The following is a 20,820-nucleotide window of genomic DNA, read 5'->3' as shown; positions in this document are numbered from 1 at the left end:
CACATTTATGAGCTGATCAAATTCAAAAGACTTTGTGCCTGAGCCCTTTAGCCCATACCACGCCTGGAAACAAACCTCTTCATTATGTACCGATCGAGCAGGAGGACTTTTCACCATCCCGAAACTTTCACCACTGTCATAAGTCTTTGCCGATTACATCTACCGCACGCTGCTGCACACGATGAAACGTTCGCCCTTCGGGTAGACCTCGCTTCAGACTCATTTAAACTTTTCCTCCAGTCGCTGGACAAAAGCGATGGACCCGATTGCAGCAATCAGTTGATTGCGGCTTACCCCGGTCCAGTGGGATGTGAGCATCATGCATCCACAACTGGGAACATCATCGCGTCTGGGTAGACATACACGTGGAAAGTTACTTTGAAAGTTTGCGAATAAGTCTGATGCAGGAGTGCATAGGTTAGCCGGAAGCGTTTTGTGAGGCTGGTTGGGAAGATTTGCTTTCATTCGCTTTTTCAAATGCTACCCAGGTCCGTTCGGTTGGGAGATCATTTTCAGAACGGTTGGCAGGTAAGATTAATGATCGGAACTGTTAGCTAAATGAGTGAAAGGGCTTACGTACTGTGGAGTTACAAGTGAGTGCATCTGATGCATACACTTAATTGAAATGATTCACTGCTATGCACTGAGCACAAAGGATATCTTTCAAACTTCCCATCATTAGAACCTCAAGCTTGCTCGTAACGATTCCTGCTAGATGGCGCTAGCTGTTTCACTAAGCGCACAGTAGCTGTCAACGATTCAAATCTACAATTCAAAAGTATTATACTTTAAAACACAGCGAAACGAACCCCCATTCCGGTTACTATTCAAGCATCTCTTACCATGCTTAAAAAAGAGAGCAGTTATCAAACAGCATAGAAGCGCTATTCGTACTATCTATTCCCAACGCCATTACTGTGTATCGTTAGCGGCACAGAGCATCAGCTAGCTACCATGGGGAAAGAAAATTTAATTTCACACTCGATTTGAGTAGGTTAATGGTGTGATTTGTGTTTCGAAATAAAATTACGATTACGAACTTTTTGCCCGAAAGAAGCAAAACTTCGGGCGCGTACAGCAGCGCAGAAGTCACAAGGGGAAAAGAACAACCTCGGCTCTGTCCCGCTCCAAGCAGTAACAGTGTGCCTTAAGCTGTCACGTTGTGTCCCGATCGAGACGGCCTTGTCCTTGTAACAAATACACTTCCGCAGTTAATTGTTGCGCTGTTCTGAAATTGTGTACGAGGGCGTAATGCTTTATTGTACACGTTTCTTCAACACTAACACCGTCCATTCGATGGCCAATGCACACATTTTATCGTAACGTTTACTTTAATGTTCCAACCTGTACGGTACCGGTACCAATGGATTGTTCTTTTTTTGTACTGTTAAATAATTACATTTTTTTCACATCTCTCTCCTCTTCCTTTCAACTCCACAGTTGTGAACCAAAAATACAACATTCAGGTGCACGACGAGTATGTGATGTCGGGTAATACGGCCGTTTTGAAGTGTCAGGTGAGTGTCAGATATATTGGATCGTATCGTTTTATCGCGCTGTAAAAGGGCAGCGTTCTTTTTTTTTTGTTCAGCAAATTAAGTTTTATGAACTCAATATGGTCCTTCATTTGGGTGCATTCGGCATAAAAAAGTATATCTAAAAATAAAACGAATCAATGGAACAAAATGGCAGATTCTCGTGGAACAATTTTGCGCTATTGCAAGCTTTCCGTGTTTGAAAGTGGTGGAAAAAATGCTTTCCCATTTTTTTTCCCGGAAGGAAACCATCGTACAACAGCCATCGGTGTATGTATTTCTACTGCCCGAATCAATGATAGCTTCGCGGAAGGTTCGATTAAATCGGGCTGCTGTTAAAGCTTTTGAGATTGAGCCCGAATTAATAAATTGGTTACCATTCTTTCCGTGTCGTACATTGTTGATTTCCACTGTTCGTTTGATGAAGTATTTGTTGAGTTAATATTTACAGGAAGAGATAACAATACTGTTCCAATCATTATTATCACCAGCTCAACAAAGGAGCTTTATGAACAATTTAAACAATTACACCGTTCGTGGGATTTGAAATTTTAGCCCTTTGAGTACGCTAGATTTTCCTATCGATGATACATTATTTTATTTCAGTATTTCATCAGATATTTTTATGTCCGGCCCATGATAACGCTGAGCTATGTATCAATCACACCCCGTTCACGTTATCAAGCGGACGCGATCCGTCTCCTTGACAGCTTCGGGGACTTTAAAGGAGCTGTACTGTTAGTCCAACAAACCGGCCTCCAGGAAGCATATTTTTCATCAACCAAGTGGTTCTAATTTATTCTTCATCCTGTGACAACCTCCGATATTTCTTCCGATATCAAGATCTACTACAGAGCTCGGTACGTTGATTTTACGCATAAAAACAGAGGAGACAACATTGTGGTAGTAAAATTAGCTACTGGGTTCATCTTTGGCCCAAAAAGCCTACACCGGTGTGTGCGTGTTTAAGCGCTCCTCCACCTTCTCGACACCGCGCCTCTAGAGCCCCTACCGGTCGCCCCTTTGGTGCCGAATGTGAGGAAATTGAATGAAAACTGAGAACCATTCATCATTTTCACCATGTCGAGGCCATTTAGGCGTTGACTGGATCGGCTAGAAACGGCTACCTCCACACCAGTGGCACTTGGTCGGAGATGGACAGTGCGACAGCTTACGAAGTGTCTGATGATTTATGATGTTGCTGTCGCCCCCCATTTACCCCACTAGGGCGCACTCGCCGTCCCGCTCCGTCGGTATGTCTTGGGGAAATAAATATTCATCACAAGCCGTCGTTGGTCATCCATTCTGCGCCAGGCTGGCCCAAAAGTCCTGCTTTGCTAGTCGCGTTCCAGCATCCAGCATTCTTCGCCAGAGGACACCACACGGTGCTCCTTCCCAAACCGGGGTCAAGCCGCCCGGTTTTGTTGCCCGTTCGACATTTGACCGGTTGTCGGTTGACATTTGTTATGACAGACCGAAACATCACGATAGTCACCGAAAGCTGTATCCGAAGTGCGCTTTCTGTTGCAGCAAACTTCATCTGCATGAACTTCACTTTGTCAGCAGCTTTGGCGGCAGCTGCACTTTGCAGAATAGCACATAGACCAAATGCAGCTACACAAAAAAAAGAACAAGCGAGCCCAAGTACGACAACGCAATTTATGAGTGACATTTTGGAAAACTGTTTCTTTACCTTGCTTCTTGTTCACCCGCTTGAGCTCGCCGGTGCCGAATGACCTTTTTTTTTTGTTAGGAAACGTTGCTAACGGACCATTCACACGGCAGATAACATTCCTTGCTACCGTTCGCACGTTTGGTCGCCCGACCCGGGTACGCCCGGCACGGATGTCACGTTTCATAATGCTGTAATTTACATAATTTCATCACGTCTCAAGGATAGGTAATATAAATTTCATCACAAACCTGTCAAGGTCCGTGGTCCGTGGATGGTTCCCTCTGCGTATTGGCGGAATGGAATGGAGCAGCACGCGTCCGGGAAGTTAAGCATCGTTTGACGTCTGCTCATTTCGTTCAATTCTCCATTTCTTAGGAATGATGAACCAACGACTTGATGATGCCCATTTTGCAGAGAAAAAAGTGCCAATTCAAGGCTTAAGCGGTACGCATTATGATCGGGGTGAAAGGTATATTAATTAATTTTCGGCAACGATTCTGGGTACAAGACGATGAAATTGTTATTTAAACAAATAATGAGTGAAAATGTTGTCTGTTTCGAGGCACTAACCAGTTATGATTTTATTGTGAATAGTGTTCCGGGACTTCCAATTAATGACACACCTTGTTTGCTCTAGTAATAAGAACATAAACAACAAGTCAATAATTACTTTTGTAATAGTAATCTTAACCATTTTAAATGTTTAATCATCATCCCTCATTTCCGCCTCTTTGAAACTCGCCCGACGCAAAAAGAATCATCTACTGCCGCGAAATTCGAGTCACTTAATTCTGAAAACTTGCTTCTAATTATTATTTCAACCACGATCAGCTTCCCACCGTGCCAACCGTTACATAAATTCTTGAAAATTACACTTACCGCTCGTATTTGCGATAAGCGCTGCTAACGGCAACTCGGATGAATATTAAATTTTGCGTAAAACATCACTTCACGGAACAATCCAGCACCGAGAACTTTAGACGCACCGAAACCGATCGATTGTGGGTGCGAAACCATTGGAAAGCAATAATGGCCATTAGGAGATGAGATTGATGGTGGAATGCCAACGATGATTGCAATGAATTATGGCTTCCAGGCCGTTTACTTTGCGTTGCGTATTTGAGATTGTTGCAGCGGTGGCAAACAATGGCAGTGGGAAGGGACATTCGGTAATTTAGAATTTGAACTCAGCTATCGATCGATCGATAATATTTACAGAAATAGTTTTGCTGCGAGTATATTTAAATACTACCGCACGGTACCGTGCATCGATCGATTTAAATCTGTTAATTGTCAAACTAACATTACGCGTGGCAAACCGTACAACTTACCACACGGAAACTAGTTTTCGAAACCCGATGGTATGCTGTCCGTTTTTATCACCACTCGTAACGACATCCCCATTAGCAGCAGGAAGTGGCGTGTTAACCGCAAAATTGCTTCATAATTAAATTTCCCCACCAGGGCCGGCGCTATCCAACGGTCCACATTCCACCGTGTTACAAACTCACGAACAAACAACACATGCACACGCTGAAGGGGTGGCGCGGTTGGAACTGTGTTCGATTCCCTATCGATCGTTACACATTCGCGCACGGCTGGTGCCTGGTGGCCGGAAGCATTTTCAAGATGACCGCAAAACCCATCAAGATGGCAGGAAACCCACTATTTCGCCCCCCATACCATCGCGTCTGTACCAGGGTTTCCCCGTTCGCGAAATACAATTAGTGCAATTAAAACGTTTTTCACCACTCGGTGCCCGTGGTGATCGGGAAAAACCAGACGGTCACACACTCGGGCGCTTATCGGTGGCTGCTGTTGAAGGATAGGAGCTTGAAATTGCGTGTATTTTCCAGTTGGAGTTTGATTTCATTGCGAGCAAAAACGATGAAGAAAAAAAGCACTAAAGCCCTCCAAACGCCTGGAGAAAGATGTCGGAGATCAGCCGAACTGTGTTGCTATAGCAACCCTTGGGGGGTTTTAGATTAATATGCCATCAGCAACAGTTTACCCAAAAAAAAATATATATATAAACACATCAAACATAACACAAGATCATAGGTGCCGTTTGAAAACTTACTGCGCAGCCTCAACAGCAGGTGATACCATCCCAATTTCCTATTTATTTGGAAAAACTATTATAAACTCGTGAAGTTCGTAGAACAGTTAGTACTTGGAGGGATAAATGGACCCATTTTACACCTCACAACCACAATGCGTATCCGATGCTACTACCCACACCACCACCAAACATTCCTTCGACCACCTGAAACACCCATCGCACGCAACAGTTCCAGAAACACGTGTTTGTGCGGTGAAAGTTTTTCTCGGAAAAACAACCCACATCCCACACCGGTTACTTCGCTCCACAAATAGGCACACACGGAGCAAAGCGTTCCACGCGCGGGTTAAAACGGTGCGGTTCGTGATTGTTTTGCCAGAGACAGGGAAATTAAGTTTTCCCTTCCCTGGTTCGCTACTCTTCCCCGGTGTGCCATTTACTGCACAACCACTGCCACCATCATCGTCGTCATCGTGTTTCCGTTTCCGCTACAGTCAACTGGAATTTCGATCACGATTAAGATTTAGCTACTGCACGAACGGGAAAAGTGTGTCTGTGCGAGAAACATTGTACTGATGGTAAGACTTACAGCAGGTTTACAAGAGCTTCAGCGTGTATGTTGAGGATAAATTGTGCGGAATGTCTTGGTGATGGAAATATTTCCTGTCTCCCTTCGTATGATCTAATACACGTGGAGTAATTTTGCGTAATTAAATGTGATGTTATTTGCGGTGTAGCATCCCGCTGAACCGTGTCGATCGTGCGCGATGCGTGCGACAGACGACATACTCATGTCACTGCAAACAATTATTAAAATATTATTAATTTCCCATGAAAACGAACACGATGGTTCTGTACGCTGCAAGCTTAACATCTTGTTTAACCAAATAATTCATTTGTCTCCGACGAAACCATCCCGAAAGGAGTGTATTGAAATGATTTTTGTTTGTTTTGTTCTTTTTAATTGATTGCAGGTGCCAAGCTACATACAAGACTACGTGGTTGTGACGGCCTGGGTACAAGACTCGGGCGTCCATCTTTACCCGAACACGGACATCGGCGGCAAATACATCGTCCTGTCGAATGGCGATCTGTACATCAACAATGCCGGCGCAACCGATGCGTACAAAACGTACTCATGCAGAACTGTAAATAGACTAACAGGTAAAAAATTTCCGGCGAATCTTGTTGATACATTATTTAAAAGATATTACAACTAATTTTATATTTAAAAATAATTGTAATTTATTGGAACCATGTCGTGGTGATTATCATGTCGAGCAGGTCAGGTCGGTCAATAGGAACGATACTGGGCGCCTCCATTGCATTGTGTCGATTCAGGGGTTTTCTACTTTTGAGAAGAACCCTGTATACCCCCAAATGTATGCAATAAACGTTTGACGCATAAAAATAGTTCCTGTTGCATGACCCTTGAAGGATTGAATCATTTTCATACACTAAATTTAACCAATAATTGGTAGCTAATGCAACGACATACTGATTATTAAACTATGTTTTAATCATTTCAATCCGAATTATTTCAAAAGTTTTAAAAGTGAAAGGCCTACTATGAGCCGGACATTTCAACATTACATGGCTTGCGATGTAATTTTAGAAATTTTCCGTTGCAACATTTATTCACTCCACCAAAACGTGCAAGGTAGTAAATATATCCGCTGTTCTCCTTCCTTTTCGTAACCGGCAAACGTGTGCCGCAGCATTCCATTTCACCACGCAGGATAAAAATATCTTATTTCGCTCGTGCAGCAAGAAACCCCATTGTCCTGTGTCGTACAGGCGCACACGGTTACCCGCTGCTTGATATGCATAACTTGCCGACGAGTGGCGTTCGTTCCGAGCATTCGAGCATTGCAGTCACGTAGCGTCCATTACCGAGCGACAGTAATTACCGCCGCAAGCCAAGCAGAAATCGATCTGCGAAAAGGCACCAACCGGACCAGTGTTGCAGCGGCGCGTTGGTGTGCCCCGGTGTGACCTAGTGGATAAGCGTATATGGAGGCAGGCTAACCAAACAGAACAATGTGCATACTTGAACGCGAAAAACTAAAGAAAGAATGTGAGCGGAATTGTAAAAGAAACGCTCCAGCTTGGAAACAATATGGTGCAATGTGTGGGTTGCAGAACAATAAAAAAGGATCCGAATCTCATGAGTTTCCACGCTTTGTATCGCATTACAATCGAAAATCCTTCAAGATCTACCCATTCTATCTACCCCGTTACGTCCGATCGATCGTGCCGGGTGCGGGCACGGAGAACTGTGGTTTTGTTCGGTTGCTACTTGCCAAAGTAATGCTTGCCGCTACTGATGTGCAACGTGTACCGGCAATGGTTTCACTGCTTAAGGGATATTCCCTTCTATCCCACCGATGCCACGCGTACACTACTTTGCGCGAGAATGTTTTGACCAAGTGGTTGAAATGGTTTGCTTAAAAGCTACCAAAGCAATCGTTCCACATCGCTGAGTGGTAAATGGAATTTCATTTTCACGGCACCGACAGACGGTGGTAGCAAATATGCAGTCTGCTCGTAGCACGCAGCAATGCATAGCAATGTGCTGCAATTGCATCAAAAGATGCCACAGCAACACTAACACTCGAGCACCGAGCTTTTCGAGCAGTTAAATGCGCCCAGGTAGGGATTAAATTCTGTAAGCAACCCAGAGAAAGTCCTCACGTTTGCCGATGCTCACCACAGATACAATGGAGATAGCGTTTTTTTTTTCATCTCCCCATTCCGAAAATAGATCATTTACTTCTAATTAAAATGTTGATGGCATAATGTTTTTCGGTGCTGTGGGCTCCAGGGTAGTGGGGAAAACAAACTTCAAAGGAAATTAACAGGAACCGCACTGCAGTGTAATGGCTAGTTTTATATTGCAATTTGTGTTACTATCAATTCTAACCACATAGGTGCTTTCGTCTTTCTTCTTTTCTCATTTCCCGGTACAGGTGAAATACAAATTTCAACATATCCAGGTCGAGTGATAGTGACCGAACCGAAAGGATTAGTACAACCTAGAATTAACGTGGAGAAACACTCACTCAAGCACGTGGTAGTGAACGCGCCCGTTACCCTGCCCTGTGTCGCCCAGGGCCATCCAGTACCGACGTACCGGTGGTTCAAGGAGGTAAAGGACCAAATCATGCCGCTGCAACTGAACGAACGCATCAGCATCGTGTCGGCGGGTTTGCTCAAGATCGCGAAAGCACGGCTCGAGGACAGCGGGAAGTACCTGTGCTGGGTGAACAATACTGCCGGCGAGGAAACGATCCAGGTGTCGTTGACGGTGACGGCACCGCTAACCGCCCATCTGCAACCGCAGGTGCAGACGGTCGACGTGGGCAAGGATGCTCAGTTCCAGTGCATCATATCCGGATTTCCGGCCCACGAGGTGCTGTGGATGCACAACGGTAAGCCGATCGTGCGGGACAGCCGGATCGAGATCTATACCGACGTGCCCCGGATAGTGATAAAGAATGTGCAGAAGGAGGATCAGGGCATGTACCAATGCTTCGTCGCCAATGAGTGGGAGCAGATTCAATCGACGGCCGAGTTGCAGCTTGGTGGTAAGCCAATTTTTAAATAAAAGTTACTAACCGACATAGGAGATGTTAACTCGCAATAGCTCGCTTAGACTTCTGTAATATGAAAAATGATCCAAATAGGACTTGAGGCCGTGTTGAATCTTAGACCTTCTTAGAACTACAAAAAGTCGACATAGTCGACATAGCCGTTATGTCGTCAAGTTTTGCCGAGGACAAGGCACATCATTGGTTTTCATCTTACACCGAGCTAATTCGTATCCTGTTAAAGCGCATTTTCAAGAATAGTGCAATAAATTATTAGCCTTACTGAAAAAACGGCTAAATATCCCAGATGTCAGGCTTTAATAAGCATAAACTCAAACAGAAAATGACGCTCATGCTTTTGAAATTCATGTTCCAAAACAGCACCGACTTTTATCTTCAAACTCATCAGAAAACTGTGTCAGATATGAAGAAAAATTGCATCAAGCTCACGATGCACCACTGCACGAAGGTGCACAAGAAAAAACCTTACTCTGTGCCAGGAAAGAATATTCATCACGCATCATCCATAATTAGGACAGGGAACATTATACCCCTGTTTCCTTTTCGACCATTCACCTCCCATTGCACTGTGAGCTCTTCGCAGAGGGAGAGAGAAAGAAAAAAAAATCGAAGGCATACAAAACACACTCTTTTGATCATTCTACAGAGGAAAAGCAACCCCTCGAGTAAGTACTTAGCGTTCCTACATTCTACCTTCCAGATGCTACCCCTGAGTTGCTGTACTGGTTCTCGGAACAGACGCTACAACCAGGACCGACCGTATCGCTCAAGTGCGTGGGCACTGGCAACCCGCCGCCGCAGTTCACTTGGAAGCTAGATGGATTTCCGGTAAGTAGGGAGTATGATAGTGCCGGTACCGATTGCCCACTTCTACGCCCGCCCTATTCCGACGCGTAGGAAGGAAAATTGAAACGAAACTTAATGGAGGTATAATACAAAAAACAAAAAAAACGTACGCATGCCACACTTCTGCACTTCACAGATTCCCGATAGTCCCCGGTTTGTCGTCGGCCAGTACGTCACCATCCACGACGACGTCATCAGTCACGTCAACATTTCCAATGTGAAGGAAGAGGACGGTGGCGAGTACACGTGCGTGGCGCAAAACAGCATAGGAAAGTAAGTAGTGACACGGTTTCGAGCATTCTAGCAGTCTTCCAGGTTGTAGTTGTGGATATTGCGGGAACTGGCTTATGTTTGCTAAACTCCCCGAAGGGTTGCTTGGATCCACGGTTTTGCATGGTGATGAAAAATGCATGACACAATCTGTGCCAATCGGTGGCTCCGGGGACACAATGTTTGGATGTGACCGATTGCAGAGATTAGTACCTCTTGGCTCATCTCCTTCTTTCATTCCAATCCACCCAAAACCAGAGTGTCACACAGTGCCAAAGTGAACATCTACGGGCTTCCATACATACGCGAGATGCCAAAAATAACGGGCGTGTCGGGGCACGATCTCATCATCAAGTGTCCAGTGGCCGGCTACCCGATCGACAAGATACACTGGGAGCGTGATGGACAAACGCTTCCGATAAACCGACGCCAGCGGGCGTACAACAACGGTACACTCATCATCGAGCAGCTACAGCTGGCAGAGGATGCCGGCACGTACACCTGCATGGCACAGAACAAACAGAAGCAGACGGCACGGCGAAACGTCGAGATACAGGTGATTGTACCGCCGAAAATCATGCCGATCCAGGCAATGACGAATATGCTGCGCGAGGGTATGCGTGCCGCCATCTCGTGCCAAATATTGGAAGGTGACCTGCCGGTAAACTTCCGCTGGGAACGTAATGGGAAACCGGTGCTCGGTACCGGTAACGAGGTGATCCGTCGGTTAGACGAGTACAGCACGAGTCTCGTGATCGAACACATTACGTCGGAATATTCGGGGAACTACACGTGCATCGCAAGCAACGTGGCAGGGAGCGAGAGCTTTACGGTGCCACTTACCGTGAACGTTCCACCGAAGTGGATTCTAGAGCCGAAAGATTCGAGTGCCCAGGCTGGGCAGGATGTGGCACTGCATTGTCAGGCCGGTGGACATCCGCAGCCCACCGTAACGTGGAAGAAAGCGATCGGTAACACACCGGGAGAGTACAAGGATTTTCTGTACGAGCCGAACGTTTCGCTGCACACTAACGGGACGCTACAGTTCCGCAAGATTGCCAAAGACTCGCAGGGCCACTTTCTGTGCGAGGCGAAGAATTCCATCGGTACCGGTGTTAGTAAGGTTATTTTCCTTAAAGTTAATGGTAAGTATATCGGTAGTTGATTGGTTGTTGTCTTATTCCGCTAACGCGGCATGTCTATCTGCAATTCCAGTGCCTGCTCATTTTACCACCAAAAACAAACAAATAACCTCCCCGCGAAACAAACAAATCCACATCCAGTGCAACGTGCAGGGTGACAATCCCATTGACATCAAGTGGAAGATGCAAAGTTCCCAACAGCAGCTAGACGAATCGCTCGACAATCGATACAACATCCGGGAACAGGTGCTGGACGATGGGATGGTCTCGGAACTGGGTATCTCCCACACCTATCGGCAGGACACCGGCGTCTACATCTGCCAGGCGTCCAACGCTTTCGGTCAGGATGAGATGTCGATCCATCTGGTAATCCAGGAAGTGCCGGAAGCACCAAAGAACCTGCGCATTAACTCGCAACAGTCGCGCACACTGCAGCTCTCCTGGAGCCAACCGTTCGCCGGCAATAGTCCGATCGAGAAGTACAATGTCGAGTACAAGCTGGTGACGGAACCGTGGCAATCAGCGGAACACATCACGGTTGCCGGTACGCAAACAGTTATCACACTGCAAAATCTTAAGCCAGCCAAAGCGTACCATTTGCGTATATCGGCCGAGAATAAGCTCGGCGCTTCCGAGTACTCGGAAGTGATCCAGGTGACTACGCTGGAGGAAGTACCTTCGGGACCGCCGCTCAACATCAAGGGTGAACCGAAGAGTTCCACCGAAATCTTTCTCTCCTGGGAAGCTCCCGACCGGGATCAGTGGAACGGGAATCTGCTGGGCTATTACGTTGGCTACCAGGTGGCAGCTAATCCGAACGAACGTGAGATAAACCCGACGCAGGGCTTGAACTTCAAGACGGTCGAAGTGCGTAGCCACTTTGGTGGCGAGACAACGCTGCAGAACCTAAACAAGTGCACCAATTACAACATAGTCGTGCAGGCGTACACTAGCCAGGGTAGTGGACCGCCGAGCAAAGAGATCTCGCTGGGTACTCTCGAGGATGTACCGTCCAGTGCACCGGACAGTCCGAAGTGTGACGTGCTCAGTTCGACCTCCATCTACATCACCTGGTCACCGCCGCCGGTTGACGGACAGAACGGCAAGATACGAGGTTACAAAGTTTCCTACATCGAAATGGATGATCTTTATGGTGAGTGTCTAGTGGTGGAGTAGTAGGTAGTAGTGACGCAGGCTACTGTAACCTCCATTCTATCTTACAGAGAAGGAACCGTACACATCGAAAACGAACAACCAATATCTAACCCTGGAGAACTTAAAGAAGTTCACCAATTACACGTTTTGGGTGCTGGCATTCACTAAAGTAGGAGATGGTGTGCGGACTAATCCGTTTCACTGCATCACTCAAGAGGACGGTACGTTGGGCTCCGGTGTGTCAAATGGATCTGCATTTAATCCAACTTCACCACTTTTACGTTTCTTGCAGTTCCAAGTGCCCCGAGTGCACTGAAGGCGGTCCCATCATCCAGCACCAAGATCATCATCTCTTGGTTACCACCGGCCCACCGGAACGGTCTTATCACTGGCTACACCTTCTACATGTCACTGGTGGATGGTGGTCGTGACGAGGGAACTCACAAACGCTCGTTGGTGCCGTACGCCGAGAGTCACGAGACGGTACGGTTGCAAGAACACGCCACCTACCAGTTTTGGCTCACCGCCTCTACGAAGGTGGGCGAGGGTGAAAAGTCCGAGGTGATCACGGTACCGCCGAACAACAAAGTGCCCGCCAGGATCGTTTCCTTTAGCCAAGAGATCGTAACACCCTGGAAGGAAACATTGATTCTGCCCTGTCGGAAAGTTGGTGTGCCAGCGCCGGTCACCATCTGGCGGCAGGACGATCAACCGATGGATACTGGGACGCGCAAGCTGATCGCAAAGAACGGTACACTGTACATCAAGGACTGCCAGCACTCGGATGCGGGCAACTACACGTGCAGCGTAGAAAACACCTGGGGCCGGGATGAGATCGTGTATCGGATTCGAATTCGTGTGCCACCGGATCCACCTACCCTAACGATCGTCAACACGTACACCGACAGTCTGCTGCTGGAGTGGACCGACAATCGGAACGGAGGTTCGCCCGTGCTTGGGTACGTCATCAACTACAAGCGTGAGAACGGTGACTGGGAGGAGTTGCAGATTGACTCCAAAACCAACACACATCTGCTGGTGAACCTTTGGTGCGGTACGCGCTACCAACTGTACATCACCGCGTACAACAAGATCGGTACCGGGTTGCCGTGTGACATCGTCCATTCGCACACGAAAGGACTGTCACCGGTGCAGCCGAAACATTCGCAAATGATCACCAACAATTCGACTAGCGTGACCTGTTGGCTCGATTCCTGGGGTGATGGTGGTTGTGGCATACTGCATTTCTCCATCGAGAACCGGCTGTACGGTCGGTCGCAGTGGAACATGATCGCTAGCCACGTGGAAGCTACGGAGCGCATATTTACCGTGACCGAACTGCAACCGGCCACAAAGTACCAGTTGCGCGTTACGGCCTACAATAATGCGGGGGCAACGATGGCCATTTACAACTATACGACACTCACCGCACAGGGAGGTAAGCCGGATGCGGATGTGAAGTACGTTGTGAAGTGTTCTAATTCCAACTCCATCCCCGTTTTCCTAGTGATGGTGTATCCGGACATAACTAACCCAGTGTCGCCACACATGGGGGAGAATCCGTTCTATGCCAACTTTAAGGTCATCTTACCACTTTGCCTATCGATTTTGATACTGTTTGCCCTTGTCGCTGCGGCGCTTCTGATACGCAAGAGAAGTAAGAACGGAGGCCGGAAGACATTGAACCGATCCACTAACTCTGACTTCTACTCTCGAAACACACACAGAGCTCCAGAACCAGAACCGCATCCCGTCAACGTCAATGTCGGAGTCACCGTCTATCGCCAACATCCAGAACAAGCACAACCGGGACCAGCAGTATCTGGCGGTGCGGGCTCAGCAGGCAAGCCGTAACAGTAATTCCGTTGACTCGGGCAGCTATAAAGCCGAGGGAAATGGTAATCGTTATTCTTTTCTCTGTGTGTGTGTGCCGCTAACATCACCTCGATCCCACATGTCCTTCGCGAGTTCCTTTCCCTACAGCTGTGTCCCTCTAGCGGGAAACGATTGAAACCCTCACCTCATACTGACCCGTGCGGTTTCTTCTCCGTTGCAGAGTATATTGAAGACATTTGCCCGTATGCAACCTTTCAGCTGAACAAGCAAACGTACAGCGAAAGTTCATACAGTGGAAATGTCTACAGTGGACCATATCACTCGGTAAGAGGATCATTTGTGTATCATGATGTTAAAACCGAAAGCTATCATGTAAGTTTAATTTCTATGCCATCTCGCTTTTAGTCTTCCGCAACATCGTTTTCCTTTTTCGTTCGAATAATCATAAAACGACAGAGCGCACACATTCAACCACCCAGCAACCGATCGACCTCACCCGTTATGGTTTACTGGCGTTTTTTTTTCTCCATTCATTCCATCCATTTCCTGTCATTGTCCCATCACCGTGTCGACCGTCCATTTGCTTCCCGTTGCGCTCTCATCTCATCTCTGTGTTCATTCTATCTTCTAGCCAAAGCGATTGTGTTCGTTATAGTGTACGCATTCTTCATCTCATGATTCGTCGTCTTCACCATACGTCGTTGGCCATACGAACTGCTTGGCCTTGACTTCTTGCCTTGACTTTTTGGAAAGTAGTACATTCCCGGGTTTGCTCACGAATCCAACCCGTACAGCTCTTATAAGCCTTCTGCTCATTACACATCCACATTCACTAGTGCTAGGCGCTATGTTTTGCCAAGATTTGCTCTCACCTTCAACGATATTGATGCACTGCATCGCCTTCTTCTTGGCCGATTTCATTACGCCTCGTTCCATTCCCATCGATCGTACGATCATATCATCTCACATCAAATTGGCACTAGTTTAATTTCGCTTTCATTTAATCTCGCCCTACGTTCATCTCACACCGTTCACTGTGTTGCGACCGTCTGCATTCATGTGCGAGGCGAGCACGCAGAACCGAACCGAGAAAATCAAATGTCCCAAATGGTGTTTTTTTTTTCTTTTTCTCTTTCTTTCTATCTCTTCTCTTCTCTTTCTTTCTCTTTCTCTCTTTTTTCTCTGTATGTTGGTAATATGAAATTGCAATAAAACATAACGAAAAACTATGCCCATCCACAAATCAACCCCCCTGAATATCCCTCGCTCTCGATCGGCTTCGATAAATGATACACTTCGCCGTCGTGCTGTCGTTCCCGGTTTTGTTCCGTTCCGTTCCGTCTTAACGATACGTCTCTTCCCGTTTTTCCAAACAAATGACCTGCGCCCGCACGTGTTTCACCCCTCATTTCGCTGGAACACGTCCTCGATTGTGTCCTGCCTGCGGACGAACCGAAATGAACCAATTGAAACTGTATTATTCGAACTGATCAACAATGCCAAAAACCAAAAACCATCGAACATTTGTTACGAACCCAAATCGAATCGAACAAATCCAAACACACAAAAAAAAAAACAAACCATCAACGTTCGGTAGAACAAAGAGCCCGAGTACACGAAAGTGCGCAGAAAGGGCGGATCTCGGCTCCGAGATCCGGCCACCTCGGAACCAATAGGTGAGTACGCTCGCACCGATAACCGTTTGATGTTTGCTCGCTGTCTTGCTCCATAAAGCCGACCATTTCTAGATATAAATCAATTTATAGAATCAGACAATCCCGGATCCACAGATTCCGAAGTTAGGAAGATACTAACACTTCATATACCGATTACAGAATATGATACACTCGGTTCCGAATCTGACAACGATATTGCCTCGCGCTCCAATCAGTCCAACTACCGTCACCATCGTGGTACGTATGCAAAACGCGTGTTCCGTTCACCGTTCGTTTCTGTTTTTGTTCTATTCGTTATCCGTTTTCCACTTTCCCCCATCCCCCTCCCACCACCCCCTTCTGTCCCCGGTACCCACCCTCCCGCCTGGCCTGGCCGGTTCCAAATTTACACGCGTGTTTTAATTTCCAGCAACGGTGCTCCGTAACATTGGCAAACTGTCCGAAAATCGCGCTGTGTTTACAATTGTTGTTGAACGTGACGCATTGTAAGGAATGCCCTGTTATTCAACCAACAATGAGCAAACCAATGTTGAAGATGGTTTCAAAATTCTGTTAACTGTATTATTATTTTTTTCATATATATATGAAATAATATCCACGCGCAAATGCTTCATTTTCGCTTTATCACTCACACAAACACGCTCTTTCTCTCTCTCTCTTTCTCTCTTTCTCTTTCTCTCTCTATTTTCTTATCTTCTTCATCGTTGAATTATGATTTACATTGGCTTTGTTTCATTATGTTTGTTTGTTTCCAAACTGTTTGGTGTGCATTGGTATGGTTCGTTTACCATTTCTATGATTTACTTTACAATCTTTCTTTTGATTGCTTTTTGCCTCAACTTTATGCTATAAACTTTTGTTTGTTTTTATTCGTTCCCTTTTTTATTGTTTCGTATTTCTACTCTGTGTTTTTTTTTTATTTCTTTCATAAAATAATCTATCCTGCACAGACACGCAAGACGAAACGTCTTCATCTTCCGAAAATTCTCCCTCGAGCATATCGAGGAAATCTAAACCACCCTATCCACCGAGAAAGTCTGCCAAAGCACAGTCGCAAAACCTACCGAAGCGGCACGTGCGTAGCTCTAGCGGGTACTCTAGCCACAACGAAGAAACTACTTTCAGGTAAGCGGCAATTCATCCTTCGGCCAATCAATTTTGTCATATTGCTGTGCCATTATCTTTACTTTCTGTTACCGTTTTATCCCTTCCACGATTACACAGTATATCGAACTATCCGAACTACTCCGATCATATAACACCGCCGGCCCGGTTTTCGGACCTGCTCGGCCGGGACGCAACGCTGGCCGTGTCGTCCGTTAACCCATCCAGCTTGGGCAGTGCGACGGAGATCGGCAGCAATGTGGTGGGCAAAAAGTCGAGCAACCATTCGCCCCGACCGCGCGCCAACCAGAAGCTGCAACGGGAAGCGTTTCAGATCAATGTGTAAAGCCGGCCAAGCGTCATACTGCCGCAGTACAACGAACGTACGACGAACATCCCGAACACGCTACATCTTCCATCTACAGTCGGTCACCAGCCAAAAAAAAAAACGACTGCGCCAGATGTGCACACCACTGTTCGCATTAGCATTAGCGTAAGGAAACTCGGACTAAAATTAGCTGAACTACATCAACAACACACATCCTGGAGACCTACTGTTACTGTTCCCCTTAACAACAACAACAACAAAAAATGCCAAAATGAACAACGTTTTGATCACCAGCCAACCTTGGAAAATGAGTGTTTTATACGTATATTTTTATAGCATATTAACAAACTTCTGCGCGTAAGGTACATAAAACACCCAAACATACACACCTCAGACCGAGCCGCTAATCAACCATGCATCACTAGCGTTCATTTTGCTTTGCCACCAAACGTAAATAGTCCACAACCAAGTCAAAACAGCAAACCTACAGAGTACGAGAATTGAATATACAAACAGCGAGGAAGAACACACTAGCGCAAGGAGCACACAGCGACGAAAAAACGATTCCAAACTGATAGTATAATTGGTAGTGAATGAGAGACTAACCGATGAGACCAGTCTAGCACAAAGTAAAACTAAACAGCCAAACGAAATATGATAGGAAAACGAAAACATGGAGCAAAACCCGTGTAAGAAACAAATGACATACGTATATAGGAAAATCCCCAAACTAGATAGTATTGTTGGAAGAAGGATAAACAAAAATCGCAACAACGCAGAACAAATTGATTAGAACTTAAAACCGATCATACACAGCCAAGCATTTAGCTCTCAAAGAGTTATGTAGACTAGTGAAAGGGAAGCCGGATGTCCTATGCACAGACTCTCTTCACCGATTGGCTCATTATCCACACACTTCATTGCGCAGTGTTACGTTTGTGAAACTTGTCCAATAGTTTACTACGCAATGTGTTCCGCTACTAAATACCGAACCAAACGTCTCCGTAAGTTACAGTTTCTGCGTACCGCAACCATTAACTCTGGCGCGTTCGTCGGTCGATCGAACAGTTTTACAGGGTTTCTCAACGCGCAATGTGGCGCGTTACGTTGAACGCTTCGGCCCAAAATCTTCCTTAATATAATGCCATATATAAGGTGACCGGAAAAGGGTCGCGCTTGTTATGAAAAGCACTCGTTATGAATTGGAAATTAAATGAGATTCTTGAAAAGAAAAGGTTACACGCCCAAAAACAACCCATGTGCACATGTTTTCAAACAAACTATGAAGAAGGGAATGAAATTGCTGTGTAAAGTTTAGCTAAAGTTTTCAACTAAACCTTCACCGTAATGATGAATAAGAGAATCTATCTCTGTATTACAATAGCTTAAATGTTTTTGTTTTAATTCTTGCCTGTAATCATAATTGACTTTTTGTACCATGTTCAATGTACATATTGGAACTAACGTTTACTAAGGAAATGCACGAAACCCAACATAGCGAAACAAGCGAACAAGAGCACGATACATGAAAGACTTAGTTGCTTCTCGATTTAATTGTCACAAATGGCATAAAGTGGCTTTGGTTAAATTAATTGTCTTATCTACCATTTTAGCAGTGCCTTGTACCACAAACACATGACAGCTGACTTGTTGCACTTGGGCAAATATGGAGTTTTCGCTACTTTTTCTTCCTGCCAACAATTGAATAAGGAGGCAAAATGTTTGGGCTGATTGGCATTTCAAAGCTTCAATCAAGCTTAACGCATTCTCACCTGTTTCGGAACATTTTTCTAGCATCGAAAACGAATAGTTTCTTGTCGGGTTTTGAATCCTCACATGTGCAACTCACTTAACTTTCTTTTTTTTAATAAAGCTTCTTAACATATATAAATAACATCTTCATCTTCACTCCAAGCATTAGTTCCCTGGAACTGACAACTGACAACATAAAACATTAATAATCCATCTACAAACAGTAAACCTGTACTCAAGAAGATACACCGCACAAACCCACTACTCGGAAACTAACATATCCCGATGAGATGAACTGAAATTCCAGTCACATATTACATTTTTGTTACAATTTCTCGTCCCTTTCGACTGTTTCTCCCTATCCGGATAGCTTCCTTTTTGCTTTCATAACCAAACCAGCAAAGAAACAATGGCTACACAGCGGGTGTTGTAGTTGCATGAAGTAAAAACAAATAATATTGAACCTCTAACTCCAACACACCCATGACATATAACTATTACAACAAATGCAAACTCCAAAAGCAGACAACCGCAAGCCTAGCGTATCTGTGCGGGTTGTAACCCACTAGCCAGTAAGTGTTTTGTCATGTTTGCAGTGATCGACCAGAGAGAGAGAGAGAGAGAGAGAGAGAGAGAGAGAGAGAGAGATACAGACAGTTAGTAGATAAAGCTAGCAGCAAATTGGCTACGCAACAAATGTCGGTTCGTGTATGCAAAACTAGGCTAAACAAAGTAAATGACAACAATGAGACAATATCGAATGAACCCATTCCAGGTGTGTAGCGCGTAAAACATGTAAAACGGAACGACTGTTTTGAAAGATCTGTTTGTTAAGTTGCTAAACATTTTCCGTTTTTAATCGATCGATACGATAAGATACATGTTATATTTGTATATAAATATATTTATAGAACGAAAGGTGAGGAATGAAACATTAAACACTGGGGAACGCTCGTAGTAGGAACAGCAAAGGGCACTAAGAGATAGACCTTCAAGTCTGCGATTAGTTCTTTGGAAGGATTTGGTTCCATTAACATTACGCAAAACAGAAAACGCAAACATTACAATAAACAGATTGCCAACCTCAGCGAGAGACTCTTCTACACCGAACTACAATATTGCAAACTAACCAAAAGAAGCAAAACAAAAAACTAAGGAGAACGAACATATTAAAAAGAATGCCATTGATTTTTTTTTCTTCTGCCATCTACATGACACATCAGCATATAGCCAAACGACAACGTACCATTAGCCCCTTCCGGCGGAACTGCTTGCGATCATCACAACACATCCACGAATCATGCTATGTTATTTGAAATGGGCAAACGAAAAAGGAAACATCTTTCATGTACATCTTTTGCAATGATTAAACAAACCATTATGTAAAATAAACGCATAAAAAAAACGATCGCAGACGAAACTATTGAACGAATCGAAAATACACCACAACCAAACAAACGAAAGCTATATGTCGTGGCATTTTGAGGGCAGAATGATGGGAAACAATTTAAGGAATCGATTTTAAATGGATGCATGTCGGAACGTAAACGAAACTACAAAGAAACAATAGATCGAATATCAGTCTACAAAGGAAAATGATCAAATAAAGCACGATTTAAAAACATGATAAATAAGAACATTTTAATGTGTTTTCTTTCCCTGCTGGAATATGGACCCTTGACTGGTATCGTGTATTAGTTAAATTTTTCAATATATATTTTTCTTTTCCATTGCACATTATCTAACAATGCTCACAGGTTTGCTTCTTCACTTCTAGCAGTCAGCAACAGGAAGGGGAAAAGGAAAGATGTATTAGAAGAAGTAGAAA

At 45.1% G+C, this 20,820-nt stretch overlaps 1 protein-coding gene across 1 annotated transcript; it reads left to right on the top strand.

Moving 5' to 3' along the window:
* The first annotated feature begins 1,469 nt into the window (after positions 1 to 1,469).
* LOC128715413 (cell adhesion molecule Dscam2) lies at positions 1,470 to 17,258 on the top strand. Its single transcript, XM_053810307.1, has 16 exons — positions 1,470 to 1,517; positions 6,247 to 6,436; positions 8,242 to 8,859; positions 9,584 to 9,711; positions 9,866 to 10,002; positions 10,258 to 11,144; positions 11,215 to 12,294; positions 12,365 to 12,517; positions 12,589 to 13,734; positions 13,804 to 13,953; positions 14,024 to 14,194; positions 14,353 to 14,456; positions 15,730 to 15,808; positions 15,899 to 16,045; positions 16,759 to 16,933; positions 17,033 to 17,258. Exons 1-16 carry the CDS (start codon positions 1,485 to 1,487, stop codon positions 17,256 to 17,258), a joined length of 5,424 nt encoding a protein of 1,807 aa, XP_053666282.1. The 5' UTR covers positions 1,470 to 1,484.
* Positions 17,259 to 20,820: the final 3,562 nt, after the last annotated feature.

Source organism: Anopheles marshallii, chromosome 3 (assembly GCF_943734725.1).
Source record: "Anopheles marshallii chromosome 3, idAnoMarsDA_429_01, whole genome shotgun sequence".
Lineage (NCBI taxonomy): Eukaryota > Metazoa > Arthropoda > Insecta > Diptera > Culicidae > Anopheles > Anopheles marshallii.
Note: the sequence above shows the minus strand (reverse complement) of the source record. Positions and strands in the feature narration are given on the sequence as shown.

Coding starts and splice junctions, on each gene's coding strand:
- LOC128715413 (XM_053810307.1), top strand. CDS start 1,485: ATGTCGGGTAATACGGCCGTTTTGAAGTGTCAG. Junction 12,518..12,588: donor CTGCATCACTCAAGAGGACG/GTACGTTGGGCT, acceptor CGTTTCTTGCAG/TTCCAAGTGCCCCGAGTGCA. Junction 14,457..15,729: donor ACAGTGGACCATATCACTCG/GTAAGAGGATCA, acceptor AACGTTCGGTAG/AACAAAGAGCCCGAGTACAC.